At 43.2% G+C, this 15,394-nt stretch overlaps 1 protein-coding gene across 4 annotated transcripts; it reads right to left on the reverse strand.

The window, feature by feature from the left end:
• Nucleotides 1-5,812: 5,812 nt before the first annotated feature.
• Nucleotides 5,813-12,497, reverse strand: LYSMD4 (LysM domain containing 4). 4 transcript variants are annotated; one of them, XM_045899509.3, is made up of 3 exons: nt 12,401-12,497; nt 10,861-11,150; nt 5,813-8,271 (listed from the first exon to the last, which is right to left on the reverse strand). In XM_045899509.3, the coding sequence occupies exons 2-3, from the start codon at nt 11,140-11,142 to the stop codon at nt 7,660-7,662; spliced, it is 894 nt and encodes a 297-aa protein (XP_045755465.1). In that variant the 5' UTR covers nt 11,143-11,150; nt 12,401-12,497; the 3' UTR covers nt 5,813-7,659. The 4 variants fall into 4 exon arrangements, with proteins under 4 accessions (XP_045755465.1, XP_045755467.1, XP_045755466.1 ...); XM_045899511.3 differs by having other exon boundaries at nt 12,325-12,412; XM_045899510.3 differs by lacking the exon at nt 12,401-12,497 and adding an exon at nt 11,650-12,393.
• Nucleotides 12,498-15,394: the final 2,897 nt, after the last annotated feature.

A 15,394-nucleotide genomic window follows, 5' to 3' on the forward strand; every position in this document is an offset into this window, starting at 1 on the left:
CAGACTCGACAAGGCAAAAGAATCAATGTTCTAGAAGATAGGATATTTGAAATTATCCAGAGAAAAGAAAAAAAAGAAGAATGAGGAAGAGTGAAGAAAGCTTACAAGACTTAAGGAACACAAACAATATCAGCATTATGGGAACTGCCAAAGGAGAAGAGAAAGAGAAAAGGACAGTAAGTATACTTAAAACAATAATGGCTGAAAACTTCCCAAATCTGGAGAGAGAAATTGATATCCAGATCCATGAGGCCAAAAGGACTCTAAATAGGTTGAACCTGAATAGGGGTATACTACAACACATCATAATTAAAATGTCAAAAGTCATCAAAGACAAAGAATTTTGAAAGTGGCAACAAAAAAAAGAGAAGTTACATACAAGGGAATTCCCATAAGACTACCAGCAGATTTCTCAACAGACACATTTCAGGCCAGGGATGATACATTGACAATATTGAAAGAAAAAAAAAACAAAAACTGTCAGCCAAGATTTCTATACCCAGCAAGTTGTGCTCCAGAAATGAAGGAGAGTTATACTTTCCTAAACAAGCAAAAGCTGAGGGAGTTCATCACCACTAAACTTGCCTTCCAAGAAATGTTAAAGGGAGTTCTTTAGTGGAATTAAAAGGATGCTGATTAATTTCATAAAAGCATAAGAAAGTAACATAAAACTACCTGGTATATGTAGTCAAAATTACATTAGATTCTGTAAAACAGTAACTGTGACGCATAATTGACTTACAGCTCTACTTTAAAAGACAAAAAATAGTAGTAATAATAACCATAATTACAACGTGATTGGTTTCAGAATATAAAAAATATGTAAACTTTAACATCAATAACCTAAAATGTAAGGGAGAGAAGTAAACGTTGTCAGTTTAAAATAAGGTGTCATCACCCCAATGTTCATAGCAGCAATGTCTGCAATAGCCAAACTGTGGAAAGAGCTGAGATGCCCTTCAACAGATGAATGGATAAAGATGTGGTCCATATATACAATGGAATATTACTCAGCCATCAGAAAGGATGAATACCCAACTTTTACATCAACATGGATGGGACTGGAGGAGATTATGCTAAGTGAAATAAGTCAAGCAGAGAAAGTCAATTACCATATGATTTCACTTATTTGTGGAACATAAGGAATAGTATGGAGGACATAGGAAAAGGAAGGGAAAAATGAAGGGGGGAGATCGGAGGGAGAGATGAATCATGAGAGACTATGGACTCTGAGAAACAATCTGAGGGTTTTAGAGGGGCGGGGGGTTGGGGGGGTGGGTTAGCCCGGTGATGGGTATTAAGGAGGGCACGTACTGCATGGAGCACTAGGTGTTATACGAAAACAATGAATCATGGATCACTACATCAAAAAGTAATGATGTATGGTGACTAACATAACATAATAAACATTTTTTAAAAATTAAAAAAAATAAATAATAAAATATAAAATAAGGTGTTATAAGATATTTTATGTAAGCCTCATGGTAACCACAAAGGGAAAACCTGTAGTTATCACACACAAAAAAATAATAATAATAAAGAATTCAAAGCATATTGACACCAAAAGACCTCAAGATACAAAACAAGACAATAGGATAAGAAACAAAGAACAATGGATCTACAAAACAGCCAGAAAACAATTATTGAAATGGCAACAGTAAGTCCTTACCTATCAATAATTACTTTAAACATAAATGGATTAAATTCTTCAGTCAAAAGACATAAAATAGCTGACTAGATTAAAAAAAAAAAAAAGAAAAACCGCAAGACCCAATGATATGCTGCCTACCTGAGACTCACTTTAGCCTCAAGACACACAGACTGTGAATGAAGAGATGGAAAAAGGTATTCCAAGCAAACAGTAACCAAACAAAAACAACAAAACAGGGGTAGCTGTACTTATACCAAACAAAATAGACTTTAAACTAAAAATGGTAAGAGACACAGAAGGTCATTACATATAGATAAAGGGGTCTACCCATCAAAAAGATATAAAATGTAAATATTTATGCATTCAACATTGGAGCACCTAAATATATAAAGCAAAAACAGAGGATAAAAGGAGAAATAAACAGCAATATAATAATTGTTGGAGACTTTAATACCTCACTTTCAACAATGGCTAGATCATCCAGAGAATCAAAAAAACAAAACAGTGGATTTGAACAACACTATAGACCCAAACGGACCTAACAGATATATACAGAACATTATTATCCTACAACAGCAGAATACACATTCTTGCCAAGTGCCCTTGAAACACTTTCTAGGATAGACCATATATTAGGCCACAAAAAAAGCCTAAGCAAATTCAAGAAGATTAAACTCATATCATGTATCTTCTCTGAACACATGGTATGAAACTGGAAATAACAGGAAGAAAACTGGAAAATTCATGGATAAATGGAAATTAAACACCGCTCTCCTGAACAACAAATGGATCAAAGAGGAAATTAAAGGGGGGGAATAAAAAACTATCCTGTGACAAACTAAAATGGAAACACAACATACCAAAACTTATGGAATATGTGCAAAAAGTAGTTATAAGAAGAAAATTCATAGCAACAAGCACCCACATTAAGAAACAAGATCTTAAACAATCTAACATTTTAAGAAACTAGAAAAAGAAGAACAAAGTAAACCCAATGTTAGCAGAAAGAAGGAAATAAAGATTAGAGCAGATAAATGAAATAGAGAATAGGAAAACAATAGAAAAGATTAATAAAACTAACAGCTGGTTCTTTGGAAAGATAAGCAAAACTGACAAACCTTTAGCTGGACTAAACAAGGAAAAAAGAGAGAGGACCCAAGTCAACAAAATTATAAAAGAAAAAGGAGACATCACAACTGATACCACAAATATACAAAGGATCATAAGAGACTACTATGAACAACTATTCACCAACAAACTGGACAACCTAGAATAAATTTTAAAAATATATAATCTACCAAGACTGAATCAGGAAGAAACAGAAAATCAGAACAGATCAGTTACTAGTAAAGAGATTGAATTGGTAATCAAAAATCTGCCAAAAAAGAAAAACCCAGGACCAGATGGCTTCACAGTGACTTTTACCAAGCATTTAAAGAAGCATTAATGCCAATACTTTCCAAACTTAAAAAAAAAAAAAAAAAGAAAAAGGAGGGAACATTTCCAAACTTATTTTATGAGGCCTGATACCAAAGGCAGAAAAGTATCAGGCACTGCCTGATACCAAAGACAGAAAAGGACACTATAAGCCAATATCCCTATGAATATAGGTGCAAAAATTCTCAATAAAATACCAGCAAACCAAATTCAGCAGCACATTACAGAGATCATTCACCATGATCAAGTGGGATTTATTTCAGGGATGGAAGGTGGTTCAACATATGCAATCAATGTGATACACCTTATTAACAAAATGGACAAAAATCATGATCCTCTCAATAGACGGAGAAAAAACATTTGACAAAATTCAACATCTGTTCATGATAAAAACTCTTAACAACAAATAAGGTGTAGAAGGAATGTACCTCAACATAATAAAGGCCATATATGACAAGTCCACAGCTAACTTTATGCCTAATGATGAAGGGGTGAAAGCTTTTTCTCTAAGATCAGGAACAAAACAAGGATGCTCACTCTCACCACTCTTTTCAACATAGTACTGGAAGCCCTAGCCAGAGTGATCAGGCAAGAAAAAAATAAAAAGCAGGAAATTGAAAAAAAAAATGTAAAATTATCTCTATTTGTAGATGACATGATTTTATATATATAAAATCCTAAAAACTCATAAAAAAAAAAACTGTTAGATCTTATCAATGAATTCAGTAAAGTTCCAGGATACAAAATTAACATAAACATAAAATTATTAATATAACATTAACATAGAAATTGGTAGTGTGTCTGTACACTAACAATTATCTGAAAAGAAATAAAATGATCCCATTTACAGTAACATCAAAAACAAATATTTAAGAATAAATTTAACCAAGGAGGTTGAAAGAACTCTACACTGAACACTATAAAACATTGATGAAAGAAGATAAAAATAAATGGAAAGGTATCCTGTGTTCATGGGCTAGAAAACTGAATATTGTTTACATTTCCATATTATTCAAAGCCATCTATAGATTCAGTGCTATCCCTATCAAGATTCTAATAGCAAATTTTACAGAAGTAGAAAAAAAAATCCTAAAATTTATATGGAAGCAGAAAAGACTCTGAATAGCCAAAGGAATCCTGAGAAAGAAGTACAAAGCAGGGCATCACACTTCCTGATTTCAAGTTATATTATAAAAGCTATAGTAATTAAAACAGTTTGGTAATGGCATTAAAACAAATACAGACCAACAGAAGTGAGAACCCAGAAATACATCGGTGCATATACAGTCGTATTGAGAAGGGAGCCAAGAATACTCAATGGAGAAAATATAGTCTCCTCAATAAATGGTGCTGAGAAAATGTATATTCATGTGTAAACAAATGAAAGCAGACCCCTATCTTTTTCCACTCATAAAAATTAACTCAAAATGGATTAAAGACTTGAATATAAGCTCCTTGGTGGTAAACTCCTTGACAGTGGTCTTAGCAATGATTTTCTGGATATAATACCAAAAACATAAGTAAAAGAAGCAAGAATAAACAAGTGAGACTATATCAAACTAAAGCTTCTGCATAGCAAAAGAAACAAGCAACAAAATGAAGACAACCTACAGAGTGGGAAAAAATATTTGCAAACCATATATCCAATAAAGAGTTAACAGCCCAAATACATAAGGAACTCACACAACTCAGCAGCAAAATAAATATATATAAATATAACAATTAAAAAATGGGCAAAGCACCTGAATAGACATTTTCCCAAATAAATTATACAAATGGCCAACAGGTACATGAAAAGGTGCTCAACATCACTAACCATTAGGGAAATGCAAATCAAAACCACAGTGAGATATCCCATCCTGTTAGAATGGCTATCATCAAAACGACAAGAGTTCACAAATGTTGGTGCGGATGTAGAGAAATAAGAACGTTTATCATTCTTCCTCAACCCTGGGAAGGCTTCACTATTAACAGAGGCAGTTTATTTTTTTTTAAGATTTTATTTATTTATTTGACAGAGAGAGGCACAGTGAGAGAGGGAACACAAGCAGGGGGAGTGGGAGAGGGAGAAGCAGGCTTCCCGCGGAGCAGGGAGCCTGATGCGGGGCTCGATCCTAGGACCTTGGGATCATGACCTGAGCCGAAGGCAGATACTTAATGACTGAGCCACCGAGGCGCCCCAACAGAGGCAATTTAAAGAACCAGCTTCCCAAGGAAGGATTGTGGCATGGCCTTGGCTGGGCAGTCCTGCTCTGGGTGACCCTGAGACTTCTGCTTAGTCTCTGCAGCCTTGTCACCCCAGGGTAAAACGGGAGCATCGTTTGCCTGACGACGTAGATTCCCTAGGTGTCCACAATCTTGGGCACTATAGTTCAATCAAAAGGACCGAACACAACCTATCAAATCTAATTACTTCTTTAAAACATTAACTCCCAAGACACCAAAAATGCAGTAAAATGTGTAGAAAATGAGCTTCATGGTATCTCTCATGTATACTTAATAAAACCACTTTAAAGCATGTTGTACAGACCAATCAGTGAGACTGTGCTGGTTTACCACTTCTGTTCTTCACCTGTTCTGGTGACCTTGAGCACAAGCCCTTGGGCAGGCCTCACCCCCTGGACATGGACACCTCCATGTTCTCCAACATTGTCGCACATCTTTTAATTCGGAAATACCACCCCTCCCCAATTAAAAAAAAGAAGAATCAATTTTCCTTCACAGAAGAAATTATTTTATTCCATTTTTAAAAAGTAAAGGATACAGATATTTATTCTTTGCCTGGCAAAAGCCATTTTCCCGTGGGATTCCAGGCTCTGCCTCGTTAAGTTAATGGTGATATGTTAGAGAAACCTGTGGCCTCCAGGGGGCATAGTGAGCACAAACATTTGGCTGGAAAAGCATTCACATGATCAAAACATTTCCTGTAGCAAAAATTCACGAGTTCATTTTATCCTGAAGACCATTTTGGTTTTGAAGAAAAGATTTACTTTTGAAGATACTTTAAATTTACTAAGTGAACCCAGGGCAAATCGTTCTCCACATAGCTGAGAGGAGAAAAATGAGAAGCCAATTTCAAGTACTCTTCTGCAACACTCACCTCCTCTTACAATGATGAAATCTTCTCAATTCATCTCTAGGCCTGATGTGTCCAATGACATAAACCTCGCTCAAAGCTCAAAGCTCAGCATTTGTGCAGTCTGTTTTCCTCTCTGGTGGCGGGCTTCTCCGAGCCACGTGAGCCCATTTCCATTTTTCCGTGGGACTGAGATGGGCTCCAGCCAAACAGGCTTTCACCCTCACCTCACGTACCCCTGCTCCACCTGCAAGGCCTCAGAGGCTGACCCATGCCTCCCTTGAGCCTCCAGCATGACTGCTGCTGTGTAGATGGGAAAACCTCAGACTGATGGGAGCCTGACCCCTCTTTTTATGGCCTTCACAGCAACGGTCACCTCTAGGCCCTCCAATAAGTGGTTTGGTTTTTAACATCATGAGCTACACTATATAAAGTGTATTTACCCGAAGAAAAACACTGAGGCCCATTCTGGGGCAATGGCTCTAGACTTCCCAAGATTAGAGTAAGGGAAGCAGCACAAAGCACACCTATTCTCCCTACGCCTGTTTTCCAGGTACACCCAGGGGCTGCCGCTCTCAGCAATGCCAGACTGTTCGGCCTTAGAAGTGTCACCTGTTGGGACCTCGGTCATAGGCACTCATCTTTTTCTCTGCACCTACTCAGCTCCAGTCACTGGCCAGCAAGAATTCTTTCCAAGAATGCTAACTTGGGTAATCTGGGCAGCCACTGCAGTGGGGATGCACCTCAGGGGAAACTGAGCAAAAGCCTCCAAATGTTCTGGCCAGGAAGTGCCGGCCACACCATGCGGCACCTTAAAGCCAGCCTGGGTATTACTAAGTAGTTCTAGAAGTACAAGGAAGAGAACTGCCCTTTACTTGATATTAGAGCAATTCGGATTCAGGGCTTTTTCAATTCTAGAAGTGACACTGCCTCAAAAAAGGCTAACTGGTGGAACAAACATGACATAGGGCTTCTTATAATCTGTCCTATTCCAAAACAGGGTGGTGTTCACCGCTACTGGACAGCACCTTTGCCAGGGGGACAAAGAGCACCATGTGTCACAGCCAGTCATCTCTTCCCAGCAGGCAGGGGACACTGCAAACAGCCACGTCACCAAAGCTGATCCCAGAGGCTCCCACGCTGAAGGTTTAACGCCGCTCCTCAACTTCCGAACACCTCCGATATGGGGGCCCACGCAGTGCCAGTCCACGCTATACCTTCAAGAGACGGCATGTATCACGTGCACATGTCTCCCTTGCTGTACCTTCTGGATGCAGGGGGCTGAGGGGGCGGGTGTTTTGGCTCCCACAGCCTTGGATTAGGTGAGCCTATTCCTCAGGGTGAGTGTTCTGGAGAACTCAACATTGGCTTCTGAGACATGTCCAGAATGTCATAGAAAAGGAGATGCAGCACCCTAAGATATGGCCAATGCCAGGTGATGCGCATTGGGAGGCCGAAGGCTAACACTGGCCTGAGTCTTTAGAAACAACAAGAGCTAGTTCCCTGCCCGGGTGGTTGGACTGAACTGGCTGTCTGAAGAGGGGACGGTCGGCACTGGAACTGCTAATCTGGGGACATGCCCTGGAACTGCACTCACGGTCATCGAGCCATTGGGGACAGCAGTTGTGTTCAAGCTACTGGGGATCTCGCCAGTAGCTTGGATTTTAAAATAGACCAAATAAAACACTGGTAAAACAATCCCAATTAGAAGCATGATAAAAACGGCATTCCACCACTGAATTCCACAGTCTGCACCATTTGTCGGGGTCTTCGGAGAAGCCGGGAGCAGCGGCTGCTTGGAGGTCTCTACACAATAACTTTCATTTAGAAAGATTTCTGACTGCACTGCGTGCTCAATATTCTGGTCAATGCCCTTAAAGAAATCCGTCAGTGGGCTGGGCAGGGCACCGGTGCCTACAGCTGCTCTATCTGGGTCTGGCTGCTCCTCAAAGGTCACTCTGGTCTCTGAGGATGGGCTCAGGAGGGGTCTGAGTTCTTTGTGGGTCTCTGTTAGGATCCCATGATTTTTCACTGGAATCTTAATAGATTTCAAAGCATATAAGTCTTGTTCTCTGATGAAGTTGTTGACTTTCTTGATATCTGCGACCTAGGAAAGCCATGAAGACAAACATCACGAAATATGTAAACTCCTTAGAACGAATATCCAAAAAGTAGCTCTCTATGAAAGAGGATCCAAGCCCACCCCGCTTAAGAATCTGATGAATATTGGAAAACTGCATCTATGTACAAAATTAGTTTAGGCTGAGTAACTTTTTTGGCTTTAACTCAGCCTGAATGTGTAGCTTAATCATCACATTTCCATACAGATTTACAAGTTTGAATAACATAAGATCAATTTTGGAAAAGAGTCTCTTGTTTGTTTAAAGTGTGACCGCAACAAAACGTTTTTAGGTGAAACCCAACCATGGCAACTTAAAAAGCTATAGCCCTTTCTACTTCTTTTAACTTTTGAGGCAACAGTGCCCCCGTCTGGCTGACTTCCTTCCCACATTAAGAACCCAATTCAGTAGCTGATTACATTAGCGATCCCCAAACACAAAGCCTCAGCCAACTCAAGAGACACTCAGAACCTATTTTAACTGTAATAACGTTTTAAGACGTATGTCCTCATGATTCTACCATGTTTTCTTGCCCAGAAGTATTGTATGGCATATAAACTTATCTTTTAAATAGAAGTGATCTAGGGGTAATACACTTTGAGGATTTCACAACACTTAATGATAATTAGAAACATATAGGGAATCATGAATCAAGTTGGAAAGTATGGGACTGAAATCTTCTGTTTTAATTTTACTACCCGAGGAGAAAGCAACAGCACTATGAGTTTTACAAAGTAACAAAGTTCATGACAAACTCCTTCCAAAATCAAATCTTAAGGGAGGGGTGGTGCAGAATGTAAGTCAAAGAGAAATCCTCCCTCAAGCTAATGTTTGGAACTTACTGAAAGCATTAGAGATGGACTTTAAGATCTTAACTCATAAGCCCACTTTAAACTAGAGTGTAAATACAGCCAACACACCTTTAGATAGCACCTTATTCAAATCAATCATCTCCATTATTTTTCACTTATTGAGCAATTGTTTTTATCATCTAATTGAATCGGGGTGGCAGACATTTGTAATTTATCATGTCTTGAAACTAAAGCATAAGGTGCTTGAGACCTGATAGTCTCGGTCTCTGCCTTTAATAAATTAACACCAAATTTATATTTACTTTAAACTGGAAAACTGAAGCAATGAAAATGATAAAAAAAAAAAAAATAAAAAAAAAAAAATAAATAAACTGGAAAACTGATTACTTATCAGAGGCATTATATAGTCTTCACAGATTTATTAAACATCAGTATTCCAAGAAGCCCACTGCATCCACTCAGTGTAGGGTCAGATTCATTTTCAGCCCATGTCTATAAACCACACAGTATGCCTATTTAGAGAGTCACATATAAATCTCAGTACAATTGAGAGACCACTCTGTGTCCCTAGAGACCAACCTATTTATTTCCCCTGGGAAATACCACAACATCCTATACAATGTGTTTAACCATTTGAACCTTGTTAGATAAATGATAAGAAACTAAGGAGGAAAAGATTTCTCAAATAAACTGGTTAGACAGCCTCAGGGGAGGCCACAGAAAGTTGTAACACAGTGTTATTAGCAAAATAAAATAAATAGTTTCAATCTAGGAGAAAAATGCAGCAATTCTATAAATACTTTCCTACTTACTTTGCCATGTTAATCACTCTGAATGCTAAAAACATAATTAAAGAGAGAAACAGGGTTATATAGATACACAGCGTACAAAGGCTAGATCATGCAGTTCTAAAAGAGAGAATGTAAAACTTGACCGAATAAGCTACAACCAGCAAGAAAGGATCAGAAAAAGAGAAGTAGCCAAAAAAGCAAGCCTACCAAATAAATCTTGGATAAATTCTGCCTGGCATCTTTGGCCCTAGTAGGTCTTAAATAAAATGTGCTTGAAAGAAGAAAAAAAAAAGGTGTGGGGTTGGAGGGGTGTCTGGGTGGCTCAGTCAGCTGAGTATCTGGCTTTTTTAAGATTTTATTTATTTGAGAGAGACAGAGAGCGAAAGAGAGAGAAAGCACAAGCCAGGGGAGGGGCAGAGGGAGAGGGAGAAGCAGACTCCCCGCTGAGCAGGGAGCACAATGTGGAGCTCGAGCCCAGGACCCCGGGATCATGACCTGAGCTGACGGCAGAGGCCTAACCGACTGAGCCACGCAGGTGCCCCTGAGCATCTGACTCTTGATCTCAGCCCAGGTCTTAATCTCAGGATTGCAAGTTCAAGCCCCCCACTGGTCTCCACACTGGGCATGAAGCCTACTTAAAAAAAAAGGGGGGGGGGTTCTGAAATTCAGTTTGGAGGGACAGTGAGAGAAGTACTCTGCAGAGAGGGAACTGCCCCAACACGTGAGATTCCTAACCCTCACTTTTCATGATCCCAAGGTTCAGACTTTAAAGTACTTCCACCTGCCTTCCATCTCTGGCTAGATGGGTGGGGGAAGGGGGGCGTCCTTTAAGGCTACAAGAGGCCTCTCCAAACCACCTCTGCAGGGTCAGGAAGGGGCAGCAAGGGCCCCCACCCTTCAGTGAGTTGCTCTGTTCCTCTAAACACACAGGAGCCGAGGGACAGGTGACACCTTCACCTGCGGGGTTTCTTACTTTGCAGCCATACTGAAGAGCGAGCTTGTTGAGGCTGTCCTCCTGGGCCAGCTCCCGCTGTAGCAGCACCACGTCACCTGCTCCTGGCTGGGGAGGGTGATGGGCACCCTTCTTCTGGCGCTCCTTGCCCCGGGGCCGCAGAGCCACGCGGTGGGACTCTTCCTCAGAGGAGTCCCCCGAGTCCCCACCACCGTTCTCAAACATGTAAACGTGGCTGGTCGGAGTCCTACAGACAATGGCTGGGCCTTGGAAGGTCTTGGTTAACACTTCCTTCTGCCTCATATTCTCAACTGAAAACCAAACCCCATGGTTAATTCCACATAAGGCACATTCACTGCTCTGCAGCTGTATTAAAGAGAAGTGTCTTGTTAGAGATTCCTCCCTTCCCTGATCATTGTACATACTCAACAGACACCATCAGTACAAAAAATAATGGGTTCTACGCTAGCTGAGATGGGGTGGGTGAGAGGCATATAAAAATAGCATTTTCCCCTAATTGCATCCCCCTTATTCCTCATCCATAGCTGGTGTCTCCCCAGAACCCACACAGATAAAGAAACGACTTCTCTTTTTGGTCTCAGAGGGGTAAAGCAGCTGCTGGGATCCTTGCGATGAGAGGCAAGGGCTGTTCCCAGCTTCCTTGCTCTGAGAATCTTAACTTCGAACTTTTGTACAAAACAATTCTTGTTCAGTACTTTACACATTCCAAAGCATCCTCGCCAAGAAGGTCAAGACTAAGGGCACTCGCTTATGAGAACTAGGAGAATAAAATACTCTGATTTCCAATACCCCAGGCTTGAACTACGTAGTATGTGGGCCAAGATGGGCAGAAAATTCTCGTCGAGCTCAGAAATTCGTCCACTTTCTCACAGGTCCCTTTGCCTTCCTTACATCCCGCGCCTGGTTTTTAGTTTCACCTCCAGCCAAGTGCAAAAGCCACACTACCCGCTTTCCCCTCTGGGAACCGTCCGAGTGAGGTTCCAGAAACGAAATCTCAAACACGGGGAATGACAGCCTCAGAAGCGCTGGCGCGGGGCCCTTCGGAGCCCAGGGGAGCGGCGCCTTCGGGGACAGCCAGTGGCCCCCGCGCGACCGTGCCGCCCTCCCCCTCCAGACCCGCGGGCCGGCAGGAGGGAGGCGGCGGCCGTCCTCGGGGACCCGAGGGCCGCCGGCCTCGCCTCAGAGCGCAGGGCCTGCGAGGGGCCCTGGCGGCTCCCAGGCCTGTTTCCCTCAGAGCCCTTTCCGTGCAAGGAGGGCGGTCCCCACACAGGCGCCGACAAAAACAAAACGGGGCGCGGCCCGCTCCTAGGCTTAGACGGGCGGGACCCCAACATTCCACAAAGGCACGACCTCCGACCTCTGCCCTCAACCCCAACAACCTCCGGCCAGCCCCGGACGGTGGCGGTCGCCGCCCCTCCGGACGCAGGAGGGTGGCTCGCCCCCGAGGCAGGAGGGTGGCCCAACCTCTCAGCCGCGGCGCCGCTGAGGGCCCGCGCGGTCCCCCTCCCAGGACCGCGGCCCCTCCTGCCAACCCCGGTACCTCAGCACCCGGTCTCCCTCGAGACTCGCCGCCGCCGCCGCCGCGCCTGCTGATTGGCTACGAAAATCAGCAGGTCTCCAGGGGGCGGGGACGGCGAGGCAGCCAATGAAATCAGCGCTGCGCGGGCTCCGGAATGAGCCGGGCTGTGCTGAGAGGTCAGTACGGGAAAGGCGGCGGGGGGGCGGGGCCGGGGAGGGGCGGGGCTCTAGCTCTCCGACCGGGCCCTCGCCCCGCCCCCTGCCCGCCACCGGGGCACCAGCTCTGCCCAGCTGCAGTTTTTGCTTCTGCTGTAGGCTTACCTCCCCCTCCCAGCTTTCTGCTGAGCCTCAGCTTTCTCACCTGTAGAAGAGGACTTTGGCCCCGCCCTCTGTGTCAACTGTGTAACGAGGGGGCGGATTCGCAGGAGAGTGGGTGCCACCTGCTGCGGCCTCCGGCTGGGAAGGGCTCCCCACCCCGCTCTGGCTCGGCCGGGGTGGGCCAGGGGTCTCCACATCTTGAAGTCCTCACCGCCACCGGAGGAGTTTGGTCCTCCGCGCACACGAAAATAGAAAAGACCACCAATGTAAACCATTGAACCACGACAACACGGACCACAAACAACACAATTTACCCAAGTTCGATGGCGGGGGACTCCTTAAGCTTAATAGTGATGGGTGAACCTTCTCATACACTAAAGCACAAAGGTTTAAAATTTCAACCCCCAAAAAGGAAAGCAAAATTAAAAAGCAATCAGTAACCAGGGGGAAATATATGCAACAAACACCACAAAAGATTAAAATCCTTAATTGAGACAAACCTCATCAAATGAATGAGAAAGTCACTTCACAGCCCAGTAGATAAATGGGTGGGGAGCATAAGCAGACAATTCGCCAAAGTATACAAATGGTTAATAGGGAAGAAAAATGAAATCTCAGTAATAATCAAATTAAACCACAAAGCAAAAGGATTAAAACAATAAGATCTCTCCCTTTTATGGCTTTCCATCCTACTTAAAATAAAAGTAGAATTCTTTATCTTGGCAGACAAAGGCCCGGACCGTAAGCGGGCTCCAGTGCATTCTCTGCCATTTACTCATTCCTTTCAGCCACTCTCCCCTTTTTTCTGGCTTTTAAACACCCAGATCTCCCACCCCTGGCCCTTCACAGGAATAGCCTTCTCTCAGCTGCTGGTATGGCTGGACCTTCGGGCCCCCAGGCCTCAGATAAGCCACTTTCTCAGCAGAGCCTTCCCTGTCTACCCCATATACCTGGGTGCTCCCTCCATGCTCTGTCAGGACATTCTGTTTCTTCATCTCACTTCTCAGTTGATTTACTTGTTTTATTGCCCGAATCCTCCTGTCCCTAATTATCGTCTGTTTTGCTCACCACAACCTGTGTCCAGTTCAAAGCCTACACTTAGTAAATAGTGGCTCAACAGGTGAGACATTAAGTGACCTGACCCGAGGTACAGAGGAGGGGAGCGCCAGCACCACAATCCAAATCCTAATGTGTAAAGCCCCGCTGTCAGCCACAGCCGTGCTCCTGGCCCAAAGGGCTTGGTCATGGGCTGGTGGATTTGGCAAGTCTAGGCATCAGAATGTAAGAATGTGATTAAAAGGGAGAGGAGTCAGATCAGAATCTGCAAAGCTGAATTAATATAGCCACTCTCCGATCTGTTACACTTGTTTCTTCCATTCAGCATGTCCAATAAAAAACAAATCCAGATTTAGGAGAGATTTTATTCAAAAAGATTATTGCAAGGGGAGAAAAAGATTTGCCATAGGGAGAACCCTCTGACTATAAGATCTGCAAGCATCTCAAGAGTTAGAAAGAGCTTTTCTTTTATAGAGAGGAGTAAGCAAGGCTGAAAAGAACCAGGTGTGGGGAAGTAGGACAAAAGGGTGGCAGAACTGGATAAGTAGATACGAGAACGTTCTACCTGAGGCCAGCCTATTCTCAAAGAGGGGCTGTATAGTGGCTCAAGCTGAGGGTAGGCTAAAGTCCATTCAGGGGCCTGGATGAAGGCGAGAGGTTTCATGGAATTTTGGTTAAAACAAGCATTTTGTTCTGATTGATCAGTGGGGACAAGAGGCTCAGCTAACCATGTATGAGGCAAAGAAAGAATTTAGAGGGTTTGTGTCTGGCCTTGTCATGGGTAAACAAGGAGGGCATCCGTGAGTCTTATTTAAGTCATACGGGGAAGGAAGGGTGGTTCTTTGCAGTGAGTTATTTTCCAGAACACAATGGGTGGATTGGGATGGGGAGGTCTTAACCTTTACTGTTTTCCAGGAGCATAGGGTGTCGGTAAAGCTCAACATTGTCAAGTTTCTGTCTGTGGATCTACTTCCACATGTCAAGCTTTGGAACACAGTGGCAAGTGCTCATGGGGTTTACACTTCTAAGATGAGCAAAGACAAAGACATACACAGGGCATTACAGATTATGCTCGATCTTGGAAAAAGAAAAACTAGGTCATATCTGTTAACAAAAATTATCCAAACTTCATAAAGGTAAAAGGATGGTTGTATGTTCTTTCGGTGTCATGCTGGAGCTTGGTTAGCAAGTCCCTCCAAGGATAATCTGATTCTCTAAGCAGCAGTTCTCAAAATGTAATCTGGGAGTCCTGGGAACCCCTGAGACCTTTTCTTTTTTTTTAAAGATTTTATTTATTTGACAGAGAGAGACACAGCGAGAGAGGGAACACAAGCAGGGGGAGTGGGAGGGGGAGAAGCAGGCTTCCCGCAGACCAGGGAGCCCGATGCGGGGCTCGATCCCAGGACCCTGTGACCATGACCTGAGCCGAAGGCAGACGCTTAACGACTGAGCCACCCAGGCGCCACCGAGACCTTTTCTTTTTTAAAAAAGATTTTTATTTATTTATTTGAGAGAGAGAGCACAGAGGGAGAGTGAGAGGAAGAAGCAGACTCCCCACTGAGTGGAGAGGCTGATGCGGGGCTTAATCCCAGGACCCTAGATCATGACCTGAGCTGAAGGCACACGCTTAACTGACTGAGCC

This window comes from Mirounga angustirostris, unplaced genomic scaffold (genome assembly GCF_029215605.1).
Source record: "Mirounga angustirostris isolate CCGP_5_RB_7025 unplaced genomic scaffold, mMirAng1.0.hap1 SCAF_9, whole genome shotgun sequence".
Classification (NCBI taxonomy): domain Eukaryota; kingdom Metazoa; phylum Chordata; class Mammalia; order Carnivora; family Phocidae; genus Mirounga; species Mirounga angustirostris.